We start from the raw sequence: 24,217 nt of genomic DNA on the forward strand, positions 1-24,217 counted from the left end.
AACCCACCGACCGAATTCAAAACTCAGAGGAGGTCTTCCCGCCATCCTCTCATCGAGAAGAAGACATATTATCCTTCTACAATATCATTAACTGTGGCAATATAATGAAATTGCTTACGCACTTTATATTTCAAAACATAATCCGATATTCAGACTATGTAAAACAGAGTCAAATCATTATCCAAACTCTCTGGAAACAATTTGATCGAGGTTTATTGAAATTAGGACTCTTAGCTATTTATGATTAATTATCTCTTGATTCATCCTTAGCTTTTTAAACCCAACTTCCTCTCTTTTCCTTAAAGACTCAAGCAGGGCTGAACGATCATGTCGATGTCGATCGGCCTTCCGCAAGTGTTGATCGACGAAATACTCTTCCGACTGCCGGGGAAGTCTCTGTTGCGCTTCCAGTGCGTTTCCAAGACATGGGTCGCCCTAATCAATGACCCAACTTTCATCAACATCCATCTCGAGAACAACAGATCTGAACGCAATCTCATTGTGCAGACAGGGGAGGTTGATTGGAATGTTGGTGGGAAAGATCGGCGCCTTAATTTAAATTACTACTTGGTAAACTTTTCCGATCAGCCCGTGAAGGTCTTCCCGCCATTCTATCAGCCATTATTTCGTCTACAAGATATATCCTCCATCACCAAAATCATAGACTGTTGCAATGGCTTGGTTTGCATTCACGGCGGTAAATATAATAAAACTCTGATTTGGAACCCATCGATTAGAAAATGCAAGAAATTACCCTTTGAGCCAACCGTACACGCTGGTCGTCCCCTCGAGAAAGCGTTTGCATTCGGCTATGATCCAGTCAACAACGATTACAAGGTTTTATGGATTGGAGAAGAATTTGAGGTTAAGCTATATAGTTTGAACGCACATTCGTGGAGAAGAGTAGAAGACCAGTGGCCTTACAAGGACTCGAAAACTTTTTCGAATCCTGTTTATTTGAAGGGTGCTTTTTATTGGTTGGTGAAGAGTACTGCGGCAGGAGGGATCCGCCTTCTCGCATTCAATCTCACCGATGAGAAATTCCAAAAGCACGCGCTTCCGGTTCCGGATGAAGTTGAACCGCTGTCATTTAAATCTCTGAAGGCTTTGGGAGGATCCCTTTTGGTTTCCAAATATGGGCGGGAGACACAACCTTTCCTAAAGCTTTGGATAATGACGGAGAGTGGTTGGTCTCCGCTTTGTACTCTGGATTACCCTTTCCGGCAACTAGTGTCGTTCTCAACGGACGGTCAAAAGGTTCTAATGGAGCTGGCTGACGGGCTCCTTTATTGGTATGACATAAAAAAGATGTCATACGACAATGCCCTCACTCCGATTTTACCTATTGGGAACAAGAGTTGGACAGGAATTTGTGAGACAAGCCTCCTTCTCCTCGATGGTGATAATGTCGATTGAATGTGTTTTTTTAGTTAACTATCAACATTTTTTTAGGCAGCATTTGTTGTTCTTGGTTGCATTTTTTTGTTTTTTGTTTTTTGTTTTTTTTTTCCATTATATTGCAAATTGAGTGTTAGTTTCAAAAAATATGTAGGACGGAACTACATGGCCTCCCCCTAAAGGATCATGTTTTTCCCAAAAATTTTAAAAATTAGAATTCTATCCCCAAACTCCAAACGCTAGTTTCTCCGAGTTTCGCCCGAACATTATCTTGGTGGTTAGACTTAAGATAAATTCTTTTTGTTTTGAGCCTAACTACGCCAATAGAATTATGGTTAGCTCCTACCCATCTGCAGATGTTTTCCTCACCAATTAGTCTCCTTTTATTGGTTCGTATAAACGTAATTTTTTTTTTTTTCCTTTGCCAATCAGATATGGCAGGAAATAGTTTCCCATTTTCTATTTTTAATAATTTTTTTTTACTAAACCAGATCCATTAATATATGATGACATTATTCCATGATGCAGCATAATCATTGTAATAGAAGCAACTTAAAATATCAATTATATCTTACAAAAAAAATATATATCAATTATAATTTTGCATGTCTCATCGGCCAATAATAATGATTTTAAAATAAATATCTTTTAAGGTTGTGTACAAACCTTAAAATAAAGAATGAAGTTTTCCTTTAATTTTTTATTTTTTATTTAGCAATATATCTTCATTGATATAACAATTAAATAGGGCAAATTGTTAAAGATACAATTTGAATTTTCCACAGCTCAAACATTATCTATACACACAAAATATGGTTCGGGCTATTACTTACAAGACAATATCTATGAATATCACCGTCTTAATTAATTCCAACGAATCACGTCTTTAGTCACTGTTCTCTGCGCGGTCATTGATTTCCAAGCTTTTCATATTAGCTACAAGTTCATTTTCAAACGCAATCTCCTTAACTGCCTTTACCATAGTGACAATTCTTCTATATCCCTTAAAAACTCCTCCACATCGGTTAATGATTTACTTTCAGAAAAGAACCAAGAGAAAATAAAAGACAAACCAGAAACCCAACACTGTTACTCTCAAGAATTCGTATAAACAAAACCTTATAAAATGACTAAACCTTCACCTCATAGATAGCTACTGAAATCAAATATAGAGAAGACAAACAAACCCAAAAAAGAAATACAAAGAAACAAAAAAATACACATGAGAAAATAAAACATAAACAAAACCCACAAAATATAAAAAATCGGTGAACGACAGGGTGGGAGGTGGCTGAACTCCGATGAGTGCAAGCTATTCACCCGGGCGTGGATGGCTGATGGTGATGTTGCTGGTATTGGCGGAGGTAGATGGTGACGTGGAACACAGCGGGGAGGCGCGTGTTATATTGGATCTGGCTTAGAAACATAGATCTAGCTTCAAAAGATTTCGAACAGAGAACCTTGATAGATCTGGCAATAGATACAATAGAGATGGTGGAAAACTGATGCTGACTATGGGGAGGGGTTTGATAAGTGGGATAGGGCTTCAAAAGAGGTGGATAACACTTTTGATGAAGCAAAATAGAGCCTCAAAAGAGGCGCGAAGAAGGGGAGAAAGGAAGAAGGGAGGAAAGCTCCCTCCTGCCGCGGCATCTCAAATTTCATGCCTCTTTCTGTGCGTATGGTTAGGGTTTCATTGTCTTGAGTGTGTAAGTTTTCATTTAAATTGGATCAGAGTTAATTCTTTTACTTCAATCTATATATGCATTTTAAATACATGTAAGTTTAATAAAATGAGTTGGACGAAACTCCTCCAATCCTTTCTATTAAAATGATGACATGTGTTCAAAATAATTTTTAGAGAAATACTAGGGGTCAATAAATTTTTCATATTTGGCTCATATTCTTTTACAATCAGTCATTGGATTTGTAGACTTATGTAGATCTCATACAAGTCAATTGTGGACCCCACAAATCTAATGGTTGATTGTAAGGGAATATGAGCCAAATATGGAGAATTTATTGACGCCTACCATTTCTCTAATTTTTATATGCGTTTGAATTCATGTCAATTTAATAAGAGTATAAATGCTAGGTGCTCTTCTAGTATTCTCTTGGTGTCCTCTCAATTGTGAAGTGGCTTTTAAAATCACTAATAGATTAAGTCAATAATGATAATCTTAAATTCAACGATAATTTTAAAAGCCACATCACAGAAGAACACTAGAAGAACACCTGACATTTTCCTAATAGACAGAGTTGGTCAAAATTTCTCCAATTTATTCTATTAAAACTTTATATATATATATATATATATATATATATATATATATATATGGGAATGCTTAATGTTCTTCTAGTGTTCTTTCAACTGTGATGTAGCTTTTAAAATTACCAATAGATTAAAAGTCAATAATGATTCAACGTTAATTTTAAAAGTCACATCACAATTGGGAGAATACTAGTAGAACACCTAGCATTTTCCATATATATATATATATATATATATATATATATATATATATATATTCAAAATGCATATCAACACCTTAATTTAATAGACTAAAGTTTAAAAAAAAAAAAAAAAAAAAAAAAGGACTAGCTAAGTTAGGAACGCAATCTCATTGTGAAGACATGGAAGAGTGGTCAAAATAAAAATTTCTACTCTGTAAATTAAACTTCTCCAACGAGGAGGAATATCAGTCCAAGGAGGTCTCCCGCCATCCTCTCATCAAGAAGATCATATATTATCCTTCTACAATATCATAGACATTATATTATAATGAAATTGCTTACGCACTTTATAATTCAAAACATAAAACATTTAATGTTAAAATACTAGTTATTCCAAAAGTTTAAACTGATAGAAAAAAAGTAAATTTAATCACTTAATCATTACCTTAACATTCAAACTATATAAAACAGAGTCAAATCATTATCCAAACTCTCTGAAAACAATTTAATCGAGTTTTATTTAAATTAGGAATCTTAATTATTGATTCAGCCTTAGGTTTTCAAACCCAACTTCCTCCCTTTTCCTTTAACCTACACGGCCGTCAACGAGACAAAGAAGACTCTAGCAGGGCTGAATGATCATGTCGATGTCGATCGGCCTTCCGCAAGGGCTAATCGCTACAAGGAGGAGAGTTGTTCTGATGTTTTTCATCAAAGAGAAGAGCACGTGGTGATGGCTAGCTAGTTTCATATATACTCCCATAGATGTAATCAAATTAAATTCTTTTGGAATATCCTTAATTTTTAATATTTATTATATTTGTTTTATAATTTATTTTTGAGTGATGGGTTCGCATGATGATCCCTTCTTCGCCTCTCCCTTATACGAGGGAGAGTACGGCCGGTTACAATGCATTTTATGCCGGCTTAACATTGATTTTCAAGAAACTCAAACGTACGGGATTACCACTAAAAAATTATAAAGAAGAAAAATGTATTAGCATTGGCTTCTTTACATTTATAATTTGACTTTGCCTTGGCCTAAAAAAAGAGAGAACCTAATGTAGATCTTGCCTTAATTGTAATCTGATTTCGCTTTGTTATTTTGTATTTTAACTCATTTTAATATTCCAATTTATAATAAAACCACATGGAATTGCATCAAGTTTAACTTAAATTAAAACAGATCAAATGAAACTTCTAAGTGTGGTAAATAAAACATTACAATGAAGACTAACATAACATAATGCCATCATGTGAAATTTGATTGTAGAAAATAAATTATTATTATTATTATTATTATTATTATTATTATTATTTGCATACTTTATAAACTTTTAAATTCCTTTTGATACCATAAAAAGTTAATCATAAATTAGATAAAACCATAATTTTATATTTTTCTCATAAACTTTTGCATAGATTTTATTATTTAATCTTGACTTAAATAAAGCCACAATACAATGGATGAAAATTGAAACGAAAAGATAAAAATTACAATACCTAAGCTACTAAGATATGCATTGGAGATATACTCCTTATTTCCTAATCGCTTTGCTAACCGCTATAACCGCTTTGCTAACCACTTTTATATATATATATATATATATATATATATAGTTTTATTATATATATTTATGTGTATCTTGTGTACAAGACTACAAGTGAAGTGATAATTTACAAGAATTGTTGTAATTTTATTACCAACAAAGATTTTGGTATATAACAATTTTTAATACTAAAGGAAAAAAGAAATTATTTAAAGTGAGCAAAAAATGTTTAAAGTGAGCCCAAAACTGGCCCAAAACTGGCCAAAAATAAAGCCCAATAAAAGGCCCGAAAAAAGCGATTAGTGAAAAAGCGGTTATTTGGATGCGGTTAACCGCTAACCGGACGGTTAGCCACCTAGTGGTTAGCAGAGGCGGTTAGTAAAACTTACTAACCGCCTAGGAGGTTGCAGTTAGCGGTTTTCGCTGCTAACCGTAACCGCCTTTTCACCCCTATTTCCTACAACAACTAAAGCAATTTGAAAGAAAATAAGAATCAAATTACCACTCATTTTGAGAAGACTTCCTCAAATTTCAAAAACTTTCAATTTCACCCATAAACTTTCAATTTGATGCAATGTACCTCTCTGTTAGATTTTAAACGTTAAAAGTGATAAAATAACCTTTATACCCTTAATTTTTTTTTTTTTAATAAATTTCAAATTTATCTTTAATTTCAAATTATAAAAATTAAAATTAAAAAACAAAAACCAAAAATTGAAGGGTATTTTGGTATTTTTAGTCATTTTTGTTAGGGTTAATGGTTGAATCTCACCAATGAGTCAATTGAATCAAATTGAAAGCTTAAGGGGTTAAATTGAAAATTTTTAAAATTTAAAAAATCTTCTCAAAAGATATGATAATTTATGGGTTTAAAGTGAATGGCAAAAAAAAATTATCTCTTTTTTACCAATTTTAAGGGCAATGTTTTAAAAGCAATTTTTTTCCTTAACCTAAAAAGGGGTGATTTTATTGAAAGAAGGGTTCTCAACTCCTTGAACCCAAATCGTAGACGGATCTGTGTCGGCGTATATATTTCTTAATCTCTGCGTAATTTGGCAGCCTGCAAATTAAAGCCACCGGCTGAATTGGAAACTCAAGAGAAAGAGACGAAGTTGGAATTTACAGTTGAAGAAAGATCGATGTCGATAATACTTCCTCAAGCGCTACTCTCTGAAATACTTTCCCGACTGCCGGTGAAGTCTTTATTGCGCTTCCGGTGCGTTTCCAAGGCATGGTTGGCCCTAATCAAAGACCCAACTTTCATCAACATCCATCTCCACAACACCAGAGAACGCAATCTCATTGTGCAGACACGGAACGTTGATCAGAATGATCAGCTGCTTAATCTCAAATACTACTCGGTACCGGTAAACTTCTCGGAGGATCGGCCGGTGGAGGTATTGCCGCCATTCTATCGTCCTGAATATTCATTATCTTTCTACAAAATCATTGGCTGTTGCAATGGCTTGGTTTGCTTCCGCACTTATGATAAAGAGAAAATTGTGATTTGGAACCCATCAATCAGAAAATACAAGAAATTACCCTTTGAGCCAGTTAAATTTGGGTACCCTATAGAAAATTTTGCATTCGGGTATGACTCTGTCAACAACGATTATAAGGTTTTAAAGATTATGGAATTATGTGAAGTTAATGTATATAGTCTGAAAGCACATTCTTGGAGACGAGTAGAAGACAAATGGCCTTACAAGGACTCGAGTGTTTTTGGTAAGCCGATTTATTTTAACGGTACTTTGCTTTGGTTGGTTAGGAATGTGACAAACCGGATCCGCCTTATCGCATTCCATCTCACCACCGAGAAATTCGAAGAGCAAACTCTTCCGGTTCAACCCCGGGCGATTAAAACTTTGGAGGTTTTGGAGGGATCGATATGTGTTTCCGCATATAGACCGGACGCCCAATGCATTGAGTTTTGGATAATGAAGGAGACTAGTTGGAGTCAGCTTTGTACTTTGCCTGTTCCTCTGAATTTGCGATACAACAAGCGTCTGATGGAGATGGGGATAGGGATACAGTGGCGAGTAGTGTGCTCAACCGACGATGGCGAAAAGGTTCTGATGGAGATGGATAACAACAATAATGTGAATTTCTTTTGGTATGATATAAAGAAGAAGACATACAGTAATGCCCTCGCACATATTGGCGACAAGACTTGGCTAGGGACTTGTGTCGGAAGCCTCTTTCTCCTCGATGGTGATAGTGTTTGATTGACCAATTCAATGCATAGCCCTGTGTTACACTTTGTGTTTTCTTTTGATTGGATGTTTAGGATCCATTGAAGCATCCTTAATTTTGTTGGCGCATGGTTTTATGTTTTAATGGGTCGTTGTTGTCATTAAATTTTTAATATATATTTTTCATGTGGTTGGTGTTTCTTTCTCTCTTGGTTCTGAGTATTTCTCTATTCATACTTCTATATCAGATAGGATACCACTTTGGTTCTGAGTATTTCCATTCAAGTGCCTATCACACTTAATTTTCAGTAGAAATTTACAAGAAGCTGGAAACAGTTCTGGAGTTTGTACATAAACTGTTAATTCTATAGTTAGGCAATAATGGAACAGAAGTTCAACATGTTCTTTTCCTTTCAAACAATATAATTTGTAATTAAATAACAAATTACTTAAGTATGTAGGTGTGCTGATTTTTGTAGTTTGCTTTGGTTGAAATGGGACTGTTTATGTAGTATCATTGTGTTTCAGCTTATTTGCTCAAGAGTTGTACTGTGTTGTTGTTTGTGAATGAAGAACTTATTCATATCAAAAAAAGAAAAAGAGGAGTTCAAGCTGTTGTGGTGATGGTGTTCTCTGTTCGCTTCATGTCTTAGAACATCCTTAATTTTGCATCTCCAAATTAATATGATAGCTACATGCTAGTTTTATTTTGGCTCATTCGGTGTTATGTTTGTAATGGGTTGGAAAATGAGTTCTAGTATGAAGAATTGAAGAAATTAGAGTTTTTCAGTCTAGTGTTAGTGTGTCCAGACATCCAGAAGACATACATCCACAAATCAATGAGCAACATATAAAGCCAATTGGAGTTCCAGTGAAGGAAATCACATATAATAAACGGTCCAAAGGTTCTGGAAGAATTACTGCAGTAGCAGACAAATGGATCATTTGTCTAGTACATTGGAATATTGTCAAGAACAAAGGTTTTGTATGCTTTGACATTGTGTAAATTCTTGTTTTTCTATGGTAAAGTGATTTCTTAGGTTTGGCTGCCTCAAAAAGCTTTTATGTTTACAGAGTTCTTTAAATGTTTTACTCTTTGTAACCAAATATGTCTTTATGATATATTGTCATTCTAAATATTTTGTTGATGATATTGTTATTGTTTATTTTTAATTCCGCACATTGTTGGTTAAACACCTATTCAATTTGTTTATAGGTGTAGATTGGAGTTTTTTAGGCTTTTCACTATAGTTTCCCCTGCAATGACTTAGAGGAAAATCCAGATGAGTGAATAATATGATTTCTTACCTCCATCTCAAGGAAACTTGGGACTAGAAGGAGGAAAGTTGTTCTGTTTCTTTAAAAAAATAAAATAAAATAATAAGAAAAAAAAAATTTAAAAAAAAAAAAAGAAAAAAGAAAAAAAAGAAAGAACCTATGTAGATCTTGGCATCTTGCCTTGTAATCTGATTTGGGATTGACAATAAGAAGTGGACGAATTGGATGGGGACTTGTGCAGGAAGCCTCGTTTTCCTCGATGGTGATAGTGTCGATTGATTGAATTTACTGCATCTCATTTTTTTTGTTCGAGAAATATTACAAATTGAGTGTGTTTGAGGGAATAGGTGCCTAAAAACAAATAATGTTTGTGATGTTTTGCGGCACACTGCCAAAGGAATGCTTAATACCCTAGCCTATGTTTTGAGAATTTGGCTCACCTAACCTGTTTTTCTTTTCTCCTCCTTTTTTTAATGAGAAAAACCTCTAACGTAGGGCCACTTCAATGCATAGCCTTGTGTTACACTTTGTGTTTATTAGTGGAATATCTTTTGATTGGAGGTTTGGTATGTTGTTGAGCCTCTCTTTTTTTCCTTTGTTTTTAATAAATTTTCATCCTTAATTTTGTTGGCGCATGGGTGCTTGTTGTCATTAAGTTTTTAATATATATTTTTTTCATGTGGTTGGTGTTTCTTTCTCCCTTGGTTCTGAGTATTTCTCTATTCATACTTCTATATCAGATTGGATACCACTTTGGTTCTGAGCATTTTGCTTGAGGATGGTAATCAATTAGGGGTCAATAGTAGGTCATGTATCTTGAAGTTTCTACTGTCTTTGTTAGGATGGTGAGGACTGAGAGAGTGGTTTTCAGAATGTAGCCGTTATAGTAGGGGAAAGGATTTGATTTAGGGTTGCAAAGATTGGATACCACTTTGGATATCACTTTGGTTCTGAGTATTTCCATTCAAGTGCCTATCACACTTAATTTTCAGTAGAAATTTCCAACAAACTGGATACAGTTCTGGAGTTTGTGCATAAACTGTTAATTCTATAGTTAGACAATAATGGAACAGAAGTTCAACATGTTCTTTTTCCTTTTAAACAAAATAATTCGTAATTAAATAACAAATTACTTAAGTATGTAGGTGTTTGCTGATTTTTGTAGTTTGATTTGGTTGAAATGTGGCTGTTTATGTAGTATCATTGTGTTTCAGCTTATTTGCTCAAGAGTTGTACTGTGTTGTTTGTGAATGAAGAACTTATTCATATCAAAACAAGAAACAGAGTTCAAGATGTTGTGGTGATGGTGTTCTCTGTTTGCTCCATGTCTTAGAACATCCTTAATTTTGCATCTCCAAATTAATATGATAGCTATATTTTAGTTTTATTTTGGCTCATTCGGTGGTATGTTTGTAATCAGTTGGAAAATGAGTTATAGTATGTAGAATCGAAGAAATCAGAGTTTTTTAGTCTAGTGTGTCTGGATATCCAGAAGACATTCATCCACAAATCAATGAGCAACACATAAAGCCAATTGGAGTTCCAATGAAGGAGATCACATAGAATAAACGGTCCAAAGGTTTTGGAAGAATTACTACGGTAGCAGACAAGTGGTTCATTTGTCTAGTACATGGGAATATTGTCAAGAACAAAGGTTTTGTATGCTTCGACATTGTGTAAATTCTTGTTTTTCTATGATGAAGTGACTTCTTGGGTTTGGCTGCTTCGGAAAAGTTTTACGTTTAGAGTGTTCTCTAAATGATTTCTTCTTTGTAACCAAATATCCATGTCTTTATGATTTGTGGTCTTTCTAGATATTTTGTTGATGATATTGTTATTGTTTATTTTTAATGCTGCACATTGTTGGTTAAACACCTATTCAACTTTTTTATAGGTGTAGATTGGAGTCTATTAGGCTTTTCACTATAGTTTCCCTGCAATGAATTAGAGGAAAATCCAGATGAGTGAATAATATGGTTTCTTACCTCCATCTCAAGGAAACTTGGGATTAGAAGGAAGAGAGTTGTTCTGTTTCTGAAAAAATAAATAAATCAATAAATCAATAAATAATAAATAATAAAAAAAAGAAGAAAGAACCTATGTAAATCTTGGCATCTCGCCTGGTAATCTGATTTGAGATTGACAATAAGAAGTGAACGAATTGGATGGGGACTTGTACAGGAAGCCTCCTTTTCCTCAATGATGATAGTGTCGATTGATTGAATTTACTGCATCCCATTTTTTTAGTTCGAGAAATATTACAAATTGAGTGTTGGTTTGAGAGAATAGATGCCTAAAAACAAATAATGTTTGTAATTTTTTGCGGCTTGCTGCGAAAGGAATGCTTAATACCCTAGCCTATGTTTTGAGAATTTGACTCAGCTAGTCTTTTTTTTTTTAATGAGAAAAACCTCTAACATAGGACCACTTCGTGTATTCAACTCCGACAAGTGCAAGCTACTCGCCGGCGCATGGATGGCCGATGGTGATGCTGCTGGTATTGGCAGAGGCAGATGGCCATGTGGGACACAGTGGGGCGGCGCGTGTTATACTGTAACTGGCTTAGAAACGTAGATCTAGCTTCAAAAGATTTCGAGTAGAGAACCTTGATAGATCCGACGATAAATACAGTAGAGATGTTGGAAAACCGAGGTTAGACTATGGTGAGGGGTTTGATATGTGGGATAGGGTTTCAAAAGAGGCGGATAACGCTTCCGATGAAGCAAAATAGAGCCTCAAAAGAGGCGGGAAGGAGAGGGGGAGAAAGGAAGTAGAAGGGAGGAAAGCTCCCTCCTCCCATGGCATCTTAGATTTCACGCCTCTCTCTCTCTCTCTGCATTCGGCTAGGGTTTCTTTGTGTTTGAGTGTGTAAGTTTTCCTTTAAATTGGATCGAAAATAATTCTTTTAATTTAATCTATATATGCATTTCAAACTCTGTCCCATTTTAAATGCATGCTAGTTAAATAAAATGAGTTGGACGAAACTCCTCTAGTCTTAGTCTATTAAAATGATGACATGTGTTCAAGATAATTTGAGAAGTGCTACACATTCTAATTTTTCTTCCCAAAAGTTAGTTCCCAAATGATGTGTCACTATCTCATAAGATTTATTATTTTGGAAAATATGTCACCAACTCATAAGATGGTGACACATCATTTGGGAACCAACTTCTGGAACAAAAATTTGGAATGTTTAGCATTCTTCAAATAATTTTTAAGGTTAAATACCTTTCAGCCCCTATGGTTTAGCTACTTTATTTTTTATCCCATCGATTTCAATATCATAAATGGTACCTGCGTAATGGATAAAGACAAAAATAGTACTTGTCTTAGTTTGCCATTCAAAAAGCTAACGGAAATCCATGCCACTAAGCCCTTTAAAATGTCGATACCTGTCCCGAGTGCCAAATAGACACGTCCGACTAGATGAAATAATTGCCACGTAATTAAAAAAAATCCACATCAGAAGTGGTGGGGATTAGGCTTCTCATGTGAACTTTCATTATTAATTTTTGCTTTTTTGGGGGTCTCCTTTTTGGATATCTTCTTTCGCCTTTGCACATTTTTCATAAGGATCAAAAGAAACTATACAAAAGTACAATTTAAGATGGGGGGCTTAGTCCCTAAGGGGTAACTCAATCGGCTGTGAACCACGCCTCATAAAGCGAAGGTCACTAGTTTGAATCCCCCTTCCCCCTTCTCTTGTGTGGACATGTCAAAAAAAAAAAAAAAAAAAGATGGGGGGCTTGGAACACTTTGGTCTCATATTGGGAAGATGAGAAAAAAGCACATATAGAATGAGTGGTTTATAAAAATAATCATGAGTGTTAAGTCTTACTTGCCTAGTTACTAGGTAAAGCATGGCTTTATAATGAATTGAAACTGGGCTTTATAATGAATTCTTGAAAAATTTCAAATTGACTAGTCATTTTAGAGTATCATGGTTGATTTACACATGTGGAATATTTAATTTTTTAAATGGGGTGTCATTTAACGGAGTCAAAGTTTGAATCAAGACCTTTGGCTCTGATACCATGTTAAATTACCGGTTATCCCAAAAGTTTAAGCTTATAAGAATAGATAAATTTAATTACTTAATCATTACTTTAATTGACACTCGTCTACGCTTACAAGAAAATAATTTCACTATAAAAAATACAGTATAAATAATAACACAAAATAAATAAATAAATAAATCACTCAAAAAAAAAAAAAAAACTCTAAAAGCATCTCGGTTGATTAAGTCTCCTTGAGTCATAACTTAGAGTGCATATAGCTTCATAATTTTGCAAGCCAAACATACATTTTTAAATAAAATCACAAAAATAGTCATTTTGTTGGTGGAATAGACTCCTCAAATAAAATGATTATACTTTTGAAATATTATTTTGTTTGGTATAGACCTATTCTTAGGAATGACTATTCTCATATGAATAACAATTCCTATATGAATAAACACCGTTTTGAAAATTTTAAAAAAATATATATATATAAAAAAAGAACAAAACAAAAACAAAAACTAATTATTTTCATTTAATTTTTTTTTATTGAAAAAAAAAAAAACTGTAATGTTGGAATTTAGTGAGTAGTCGACAAAACCCGGGGATGGTCGCACTATCCTCGGAGACCCTAGTGGTGGACCCCTAAGGGCCTCCCAGGGTATTGCGGCCACCCCCAAGTTCTACTGGTATCTGCCACCCACAAAATTGCTAGATTAGTGTTTTTTTTTTTTTTTTTTTTCAATAAGAAATAATGTTGATTTTTTTTAATTTTTTTGTGATTTTGGTTCAATTCCAATAAAAGCATAGGTGTTGTTGTCAAACTAAGTAATATGAATAATTATATTTCATTCAGCCCAACTCCATTTCTAATAATAACCTTTTTTTTTTTTTTATCACAACTATTTTTTTTAATAAAATATTCATTACACTTACCAAATGAGGCCTATATGTTTTTTTAGTAGACAATGAAAAAAAAAAAAAAAAAACATGTTTTTAAAGGGAATGCCTATATATATTGGCGTAACATTTTAGCAGGCCATGGACTCAAATGTAGGACTCCCCCAGCCCAAATCCTAGGAAACCCGTGAGCCCAAGCAAGACCCAAGCCACCGACTTCCCCGTCTCCCACCACACTCTGGAATCTGGATATAAAGAACAGAACACACCGCCTAATGGAGTCCAGCTTCCCTATTCCTTCAACCTAATCCTGCAAATTCCGCCGACCAAATTCAGAAAGAATTTCCTGAGAAAAAAATGTCGATACCGCACGATCTATTCCCCGAAATACTCTCCCACCTACACCGACTACCTGCCAAGTCTCTGGTCCGTTTCCAATGCGTTTCCAAGTCATGGTTCGCCAAAATCAACGATCCAGGTTTCATCCAGAGGCATCACGACAACAGCAGCGAACGCCGTCTCCTTCTGCAGATATGGAACTGTAACACTGATCATCAGGAGCCGCTAAATTACTACTTGGGAAACTCTCCCAACGAGAATGGAGAGGCGGTCTTCCCGCCATTCCATAACCCATGCAGATTCTCCAAAATCTTAGACTGTTGCAATGGCTTGGTTTGCATCCGCACTTACGATGATAAAATTGTGATTTGGAACCCATCAATCAGAAAATACAAGCTATTACCCTCTCTGCCAACCGTATCCGGGTTGAAAAGAAGAAATTTTGGATTCGGGTATGACCCTGTCAACAACGATTACAAGGTTGTAAGCATTGTGGAATACTTTGGAAGCGGCGATGTAAGCTTTGCACGGATCTTTAAAGTTGAGGTATATAGTCTGAAACCCAATTCTTGGAGCAGAGTTGGTCTAGGCAGTTTGCCTACGACTCTCTGGGAGTTGCGTATTTTTTTTGGGCCGGTTTATTTGAACGGTGATTTATATTTTTTGGTTAAAACTCCGACAGTGATCCGCCTTCTCGCTTTCCATCTCACGACAGAGAAATTCCGAGAGCAAAGGCCTATGCTTCCGGTCGGACCGCAAACTTTGGAGGTTTTGGGAGGATCGCTGTATGTCTCCACATATGAACCAGGGGCACAAGCCATTGTCTTATGGCGGTTGAATGAGGAGTGGAGTTGGATTCGGTTTCGTAGTGTGCCGATTTTCGAGTTCGATTTCCAGTTGGAGATGCCTCTCATGGGGTGGCGAGTAGTGTTGTGGTCAAAGGACGGCCAAGAGGTTCTGATGGAGATGGATTACGGGTGTAAGAATCTCTTCAAGTATGATATAAAAGAGAAGACACGCTTCATCGGGCATATTGGCAAGCATTTTTGGTCGGGGACTTGTTTGGAAAGCCTCCTTCTCCTAGATGGTGATAGTGTCCATTGAATTCAATGCAAGATTGTCTTGGTATATCTCATTGTTTTTGCTTCTGTTCTCTTCTTATTATACAATGTTTTCACAGAAATAGAAGCAACAAGAGATTTCCTTTATTTATATATATATATATATATATATATATATATATATATATCCTTTGGTTCTGACTTCTTAGAGCATTCCCAGCAGCTACCCGGTCATATTCCCTAAGTTTAAGGATCCAAACTACTTTTTGCTTCCCTATATCAATTTGCACCTCAATAACTTCCCTTAATGCTTCCTTATACCATTAAAATATTATTATTTTTATTTTACCTTTTTTATATTTTATTCATTTAATTTAACCTTTCTTTCTCTCTCTCATCTCATCTCATCTCCGTCTTCTTCTTTCCTTTCTTTCCCTTCCAGCCACAGCACCAACTTCCCTCTCTGCCTCACTCATCTCCATCTCACTCTCTGCCTCACTCTCTTGATCTCCTTGAATGGTGAAGTCTGGTGAGCATATATGATTTCTCTCTCTCCTCTCATCTCATCTCATCTCATCTCCATCTTCTTCTTTCCTTTCTTTCCCTTCCAGCCGCAGCACCTATTTCCCTCTCTGCCAGCATATATGAGAGCCTTGAAGTTTGGTTTGATCGGTCTGGGTTTTTGGGTTTCTGTTGGGTCTTGATCGGTCTGGGTTTTTGCTGCATCTATTTCCCTCTCTGCACCTTTTTTCGTTTTTTCATCTCGCCGGAAGAGGGCTGGTTCGTTTATTTGTTGTTTAATTTTGGGTGTAAATCTTTTGAGTGGCTGTGAGAGTGAAGATGGAGTATTGAAGATGGAGATTTGCTTTGTGTCGAGATGAAATGCAGAAGAGGGCGGAGAAGAAGAACGGAGAAAAATAGTGGGCGTGAAAAGATGTGAGAGGAGAAAGAGTTTTTTTTTTATGATTATAATAAGGCAAAGGAACGCTACAGTGGAACCCAATACATTGGGTTCTACTGTAACATCTGATGGTTTAAGGAACCATATAGGGAATCTGTTGTTGGACGTTTTTTACGATTTTTTGGACATATTCCCTAAACATAGGGAACAGACCCCTTATAGGGAGTCTGCTGGGAATGCTCTTAGTAGAATGTTTTTGCTTCTCCTGCTAATTTCTCCATATACCGGCCACTTTGGTTAATATGCCATATAATAATAATATAAGCTTATTTTATTTTGTAAGTCTTTGTGATAAAGACGGCAGTTTTTGCTAGAGGTGTCAAAAAAAAATTAGGTACTAACTGAAAAACCGGGAAATTGGGTATCAATCTGTAACCAGGAAACCAAACCGGTAAGTAGATACCTAATTCTAGTTCCGGTTTTTGGCACCTGGTTATTACCGGGTAATCGGGTATATATAAAAGATAATATTTTTTATTTTTTAAATTTTGAAGGCAATTTTAAACATCGAATTTTTATGGTATTTATAAATATTGGATTTTAAGGGCATTTTTAAACAACGAAGTTTTAAGACATTTTTAAACATTGAATTTTTATTTTATTAGACCCAAAAAGCCAAAAACAGTGATTTTTTTTGGGGGATTTTTTAGGTTTTTTATTTTTTATTTTTTTTTATTTTTTAACAATCACAACAAAGCCCAACTTATTGGAAAAAATGCTATTTTTTTTATAAAAAAAAAGGGGGTAAAAAATTGTTAAATTAAGCACAAAAATTAGACTCAATACCTCAAATAAGCCTAAAAATTAAGCCCAATACCAAAAATAAGCCTTTTTTTTTTTTTTACCGGATAACCGGGTACCAACCGGTTATTGTATAACCGGGTAACCGGTTCCAATTCCAGTTTTCCAAAATAAGAAAAAATTGGGTACCCCAATTCCGGTTATTGGGGAACCAGCACCGGATTGACACCCTTAGTTTTTGTGTCCGCCAGAGGAGGAGGGTATAGGATGTAGGGGGATTTGGTGGTTTTGTTGAATGGAAAAACGATGGGTTGGATGATCCCATGTTTACGTACTTATTTTATTTTGTGTTTCAAGTTGATGTGTTTAATTTTTAGTGGATGTTGTAAATGAGTGTATTTACACCGCATCCGCTAGTGGGAGCGCTCTCCAACCAAAAATTATAAACACTAGAATTTATTTTTGGCCCTACGATGAGCAATCATGTACTTGAAGGGGTTTATCAAAAAATAGCATATTTGGAGTGTCCATGTTCATAGCAAGTAAAAATATCACTGAGAATTACGTGCTCTAATGACATATGTCAATTTAATAGATTAGGTTAAAAGAATTAATTCCAACCCAATTTGAAAAAGAACCATGTCCTTATCATTTTAAGAAAATCAATTAAAATTATTGTACTCTCAACTCAATTTGGGTCCTATTATTGTGCTTGTTTAAAGATCATAAAAGTAAGACATATCCCAAACTAATTGTTCGCTTAACATGTCTACGAGACTCCTAATGAGATGAGATAGATTAGAGTAATAATATTTTAGTTCTCTTTATATTATTACTCAAAAAATTAAGTAAATTTTTAGATGAACCTAAACCCCATGACAGACACGTTGTTTGAGGATAAGCTTTTGCATAGTTTTTATTATTCAATAGTGACTTTAATGAACCTACAATCCAATGGATAACAATTAGAACTAAAATATAAAAATAACAATAAATAATAATAATAATAATAATAATAATAGCCTGAGAGGCCAAGAGCCCAACATGCATCTTACGTTTCTTAGCAAAAGATAACTCCAGCTCCTTATTTGCAGCTTCTACTTCAACCAAATCTTCTCAGCCAGCTATGCACGTGTAGCTAAAAACGATGCTCTGCCATTGCTTTTTTTTTTTCAGTCAAACATTATTAATATTATCTTTAAGGTTGTGTAACTAAGCTTAAAAAATGAATAGGGTTTTCATTGAAATTGGATCATAATAAAACGGAAAATATTAAGGTTACAACACAAATCTAACTTATAGCCAACTTCTCTCCTACGTGTCATCTAAAAAAAAAAATTGAGATAGAAGATTTTGAAATTCTAAAAATTTGGGAAAAAAAAAAAATTGTTTGGTTTAAAATTCAAATTTTTTTTACACGTAGGAGAGAAGTTAGCCATGAGTTGAATTTGTGTTTTGTCCGTATCAAACCTCTAATAAAACAAAGCAAGTCAAACACCGTCTAAAATAGATCTATGTGGTTTGACTAAATAAATTTCAAACGGTCAGATTATAAAATATACCAATACCAATATTCTCAGATATTGATTAACATTAATCAAGCTTGTGTGAAAATATTCTCATTGCATGCACAACTACTTAGAAGTTTTTTTTAGACCATTGAAACACCATGGTGGACCTTAGCTGATGTGATGCAACAAGCAGTTCTTATTTGACTAAGAAGAAAAATGGAAACCCACATTTTCCACCATCAATATATACTTATAGTTGAAAAGCCCATCATGCATGCTAAGAAATACTCCTAAGTACATTGCCAAAGCCTTGACCGTACCAATTGCAACTGCTAAAAGGAAGGCAGTAGAGACAGAGGGTACATGCGTAGTTGCAATGTCTTGCCAGAGTCTCTCTCACTCGAACAACAGTCATTTGATGCTCTCGACGCCGCTCCGCCTGCGTCCTCAAGTTCTGTTTCATCCAAGGATCCGGTCTGCACTCCACCACCTGACCTTCGTTGATCCACCCGAGTAAGATCTCTCCCATCCCATTTACAGGATTTTCATTGCTTTTATGTCTTAACTACCTTTCATGAGCCTCACTCCTTTCGTGAGACCTCCATTCACCCTCTTTGGCAGGCTGTGATGAAGGAGGAACTTGATGCTTTACACAAGAACCATACATTGGATCTGGTTGACTTGCCTCTTGGAAAGTCTGTGGTTGGGTGTAAATGGGTTTACAAAATCAAGACTTGTTCCGACAGTACTATTGACAGGTACAAGGCTCGACTTCTGGCCAGAGGTTTTACTCAGGAGTACAATGTGGATTATGAGGAGACTTTTGCTTCAGTTGCTCGCCTCTCTTCTATGCATGCTTTGCTCGCTGTTGCCGCCTCTCGACATTGGTCCCTTTGTCAAATAGATGTCAAAAATGCCTTCCTTAATGGTGATTTAAGTGAAGAAGTCTATATGCAGCCTCCTCCTGGACTATCTCCGCCTACAAACAAGGTTTGTCGTCTTCGTCGAGCTCTATATGGACTTAAGCAGGCTCCTCGAGCTTGGTTTGCTAAGTTTAGCACCATTGTCTCTAGCCTTGGATACTCCATCAGCTCTTATGATTCAGCCTTGTTCCTTCGCCGCACAGACCAGGGCACCATACTTTTTTTATTATATGTTGATAACATGATCATCACTGGAGATGATACCACTGGTATTCAGGAACTTAAGCAGTTCCTCAGTCAGCACTTTAAGATGAAAGATCTTGGCCCCCTTAATTATTTTCTTGGCATTGAGATTTCTTCTGATGGTTATTACTTGACACAGGCCAAGTATATTTCTGATCTGATTTCTCGGGCCAATCTCACAGATAGTGAGATTGTTGACATACTGGCTGACCTTAATGCTCACCTCACTCCTCATGATGGAGAGCCTATTCGTGATTTTACCTTATATACGCATTTAGTTGGCAGTCTTGTTTACCTTAGTGTCACTCGGCCTAATATCTCGTATGCTGTTTATCAGATGAGTCAGTTTATGGCTGCTCCTCGCTCCACTCATTTCTCAGCCGTCCTTCGCATCTTTCGCTACCTAAAGGGGACATTATTTCATAGGCTCTATTTCTCCTCTCAGTCTCCTCTTCAGCTGATTACTTATACTGATGCGGATTGGGCAGGTGATTCCATAGATCATCGTTCTACCACCAGTTACTATTTCCTACTTGGCACCTCTCTTATTTCTTGGTAAAATAAGAAACAAACTGTTGTTGCTCGATCTAGCACCGAGGCGAAATATCATGCTCTAGTTGACATAATCTTGGAGCTTCTTTGGTTGCGATGGCTGTTACATGATATAGGTGTCTGTCTTTCTTTTGCTACTCTTGTATACTGTGACAATAGGAGTGCTATTCAGATTGGTCATAATGACGTGTTTCATGAACGGACCAAACATATTGAGATTGATTGCCACTTTGTCCATCATCATCTTCTTCAGGGCTCACTACAGCTTCATTCTGTCACGTCTCATGATTAGCTAGCAGACATCTTTACAAAGTCACATCCTTCAGGACGTTTTTATGATCTTGTTTCCAAACTCAAGTTGGTCTCTCTTACTCCACCTTGAGTTTGAGGGGAGCTGTTAGATTATATGTAATGTAGTCCCACATGGGTTATGTATATTTATTATCTGTCTTATTAGCCTATATATATAGGCCTCTTTTATACATGATTTAGTGTGATTCAATATTATTCTCAACCGAAAGAAAAGTTGTTCAAATGCTTATGAAAATAAGCTCATTTCTCAACATGGAAGCAATAAGATGACTTTCCTTTCACTCATAATTTCTTGGACTGGAATGGAGCCTAACGGTTGCTAAAAATTTGACTAACAACTGTTAAAATTTTTTTACGGTAGGGATTTTATTGTCATTTCCATTGACCCAGTGAGTAAATTTTCGAAAAAAAAAAAATTAAGAATTTAAAATTTTTGAAGGGTTGACTCAGGAACTTATTATACAAATACCCTTATCTTTATAATTATCAACATTAGGGAATTAGTCCATTGGGCAGCATGATTAAAGGTTAAAATAAATATCTTTTAAGGTTGTGTAGCTAAGCTTGAAAAATAATGAATAAAGATTTGGTTTAAATTGAGTTAGAGTATTTTTTTAAAAAAAAAAACACACACACAAAAATATATTCAATCTATTAAACCGATATGTGTTGATATGTGTTTAAATGCATGTGATTTAGCTTATCATAAGCCACTTTCTGAGTGCATTCCTTGAAATTCCAGAGGATTTTGTTGTGAGAAATCAAAGCGAAAATAAAATAAGCCAATTGTGTAAAATATATCTATCATTATAAAAAATAGAGTATATATATATATATATATATATATATATATATATATATATATAAATTATTTTTTGACAATTTTTTTCCTTAAACTATAAAGCAGTAGGTTTATTCTTTTTTTTTTGATAATCAAACTATTGTATTATTAATCAATGAGCAATAATGTCAAAACATCCCTCCAGTACATTACAACTCTCCAGTAAAGCAAAACATATCAAATCCATCCTTACCCCATGGTCCCATTTTCTCCCTGGCAGAATACAGGCACTGGTGCGGGCCACCCGAAGGCTACCCAGCTCCAGTACCCCCACCAGGTTCTTCGAAAACAGGATGGGATCTTACATATTGACACCTTGCTGCATAAAAATTTTTTTGTGCATCTTTTGCTTGCTGAACCAAGACGTTCGGGTGAAGAAACGACCCCCCATGGATCAATTCATTTCGCCTATGCCACACTCGGCGTGCTGTCCCTGCAAACGTACACAGTTCTTCTTCGGTACACACCTGGAATAAAACCTCCACTACTTCCCGAAACGTTGGACCACTGAAAGAGCTCTTTTGGAATTTCTTCAGACTTACGCTCCACACATCCCTAGCAGATGGACAGTCCCACAAGATATGGAAGCTTGTCTCATTGTCTAGTGCACAGATCGGACACAATGCATCCCTTGTTACCCTCCTACGACAGAGGTTTGCTTTGGTGGGGAGGATCTCGTTACATGCTCTCCAAAGGAAGTTCTTCTCCGCATTTGGGATTTTTAATCTCCACAACTTGCCCCATATCTCCTTTTTCTTCTCCGTATGGGAACTGCCTGCCTTCGTCTGTATTTCCTTGCGCATGGCCGCGTGATAAGCGCTCTTCACTGTGAAGAGGCCATTCTTTGTTTCTCGCCATATGACAGCGTCCCTTCTGTGTAAATTTATAGGAATCGACAGAATTGCCTCTACCTCCTCCGGGAAAAATATTCTCTCTAGCAAACCTTTATTCCACCCCTGCAAGTCTCTGTCAATTAACTCAGCAACCTTTGCTTCCGTTCCGAGCAACCTAGGTGTCGATTGAATGGCAAAGGTGGTTTGGCGAGGGATCCATTTATCCCCCCAAATCTTTGTACCTTCTCCATCACCTATCCTGCAAAAAAGTCCCTCTTTTAACAGGTCACATGCACCCAATAGGCTCCTCCATACATAGGAAGGTTTATATCCCAGTTTTGCCTCCAATATAGAATGATGGTTATAATACTTTGCCGATAATATTCGGGATACCAAGCTGTCCGGATACTGCCATAATCTCCAACACTGCTTAGCTAGTAGAGCCTTATTAAAGCTTCTAAAATCCCGAAACCCCATCCCTCCTTTGGACTTTGGGATCCCCATTTTATGCCAACTCATCCAATGTATTCCTGAAGCTCCCCACCAAAACTGCTGCATAAGAGAATTAATCTTGGAACACAAAGTGTTAGGGAGTCTAAACACACTCATACAATAGGTTGGCATTGCTTGAATTACCGCCTTAAGCAGTATTTCCCGCCCCGCCTGGGATAAAAGTTTGAATTTCCAATCTTGCAATCTTTTCCACACCTTATCAATTATACCTTTAAATTCCTTCGTTCGGGACTTGCCCACCAAAGCTGGCAACCCTAGATATGTATCGTATCTCTGTGAGCTAGCAATTCCCGCAACATCGAGAATTTTTTTCCTTTCATCCGCCGAGGTGTTATTGCTGAAAAAGATGGCCGTCTTGGAAATATTCAGTTTCTGACCCGATGCCACTTCATAAGTTTTGAGGGTGGTAGAAATACTGTGCCAATGAGCCACATCTGCCTTGCAAAACAGTAAACTGTCGTCAGCAAAAAATAAATGATTAATCCGAGGGCCCCTCTTTGATGTGGGAACCCCAGCTAAACCACCTTCTCTATCCGCCTTCATTAATAATGAACTCAAAGCCTCGGCACAGATCAAAAATAGATATGGGGACATAGGATCGCCTTGTCTAAGGCCCCTAGAAGGAATGATCCTTCCCGTCGGTATCCCATTCACCAGAATGGCATAGTTTGCAGAAGAAACACACATCATAACCAGTTTAGTCCACGAGGGTGTGAACCCCATTTTACCCATAACCGCCTCCAGAAACCCCCATTCCACCCTGTCATAGGCCTTACTCATGTCAATTTTAACTGCCATGTAGCCCTTCTTTCCCCGCATTCTAGAATGCATGGTATGAAGGGTTTCATACGCAGCTAAAATATTGTCAGAGATAAGACGTCCAGGAATAAAAGCACTCTGAAAAGGGGAAATGATATGGGATAAAAACCCTTTTAGCCGATTAGCCAAAACCTTTGAAATAATTTTGTACAACACATTACACAAACTAATCGGTCTAAAGTCCGTGACACAAGAGGGATTTTTTTTCTTGGGAATGAGTGCTATATGCGTGGAATTTAAAGAGCTATCAATAACAGCATTATTAAGGGAAAAAAGTAGGGCTTTGCAAACCTCAGGTCCCACAATGTCCCAATTCTTCTGAAAAAATCCAGCATTGAAACCATCCGGGCCAGGGGCTTTTAATGGAGCCATCTGGAAAAGTGTCTCCCTAATTTCTTCCTCCCCAAACTGTCTCATAAGCGACTCATTCATAGACTCCATCACCTTGACTTCGATTGCACCCAACAAACTATCATCAATTGCTACACCTCCCGTGGAAAATAAACTTGTAAAATAATTTTCAAAAGTTCTCCCAAGCTCCTCTTGAGTCTTCCATAAACCTCCATTTTCATCTTGGATTTGATGAATGTAATTTACCTTCCGTCGTTGGTTTGCACATGCATGGAAATATTTTGAGTTTTGGTCACCATACTTGAGCCAGTCCATTTTTGCACGCTGCCGCCACCTCAAGTCCTCTTGTTCCATCAGGATTTTTAATTCCTGTTGGAGTTCGAGAGCTTGCCCCACGTCCGGCTCCCTGTCTTCACCCTGTAATTCAGCTAGCTTGAGACGTTGTGT

General features: G+C 36.3%; 3 protein-coding genes across 3 annotated transcripts; all 3 read left to right on the plus strand.

The window, feature by feature from the left end:
- Positions 1-327: 327 nt before the first annotated feature.
- On the plus strand, positions 328-1,416 carry LOC132174343 (F-box/kelch-repeat protein At3g06240-like). The gene has a single exon (XM_059586014.2). It carries the CDS (start codon positions 328-330, stop codon positions 1,414-1,416), a length of 1,089 nt encoding a protein of 362 aa, XP_059441997.2.
- Positions 1,417-6,379: 4,963 nt separating this feature from the next.
- On the plus strand, positions 6,380-7,793 carry LOC132175614 (F-box/kelch-repeat protein At3g06240). The gene has a single exon (XM_059587613.2). The coding sequence runs from the start codon at positions 6,542-6,544 to the stop codon at positions 7,625-7,627; it is 1,086 nt and encodes a 361-aa protein (XP_059443596.2). The 5' UTR covers positions 6,380-6,541; the 3' UTR covers positions 7,628-7,793.
- Positions 7,794-14,088: 6,295 nt separating this feature from the next.
- On the plus strand, positions 14,089-15,213 carry LOC132174342 (putative F-box protein At3g16210). Its single transcript, XM_059586013.2, has one exon. It carries the CDS (start codon positions 14,128-14,130, stop codon positions 15,211-15,213), a length of 1,086 nt encoding a protein of 361 aa, XP_059441996.2. The 5' UTR covers positions 14,089-14,127.
- The last annotated feature ends 9,004 nt before the right edge of the window (positions 15,214-24,217 follow it).

The sequence above is a fragment of the Corylus avellana genome, chromosome 3 (assembly GCF_965113065.1).
Source record: "Corylus avellana chromosome 3, dhCorAvel1.hap1.2, whole genome shotgun sequence".
Taxonomy (NCBI): Eukaryota; Viridiplantae; Streptophyta; class Magnoliopsida; order Fagales; family Betulaceae; genus Corylus; species Corylus avellana.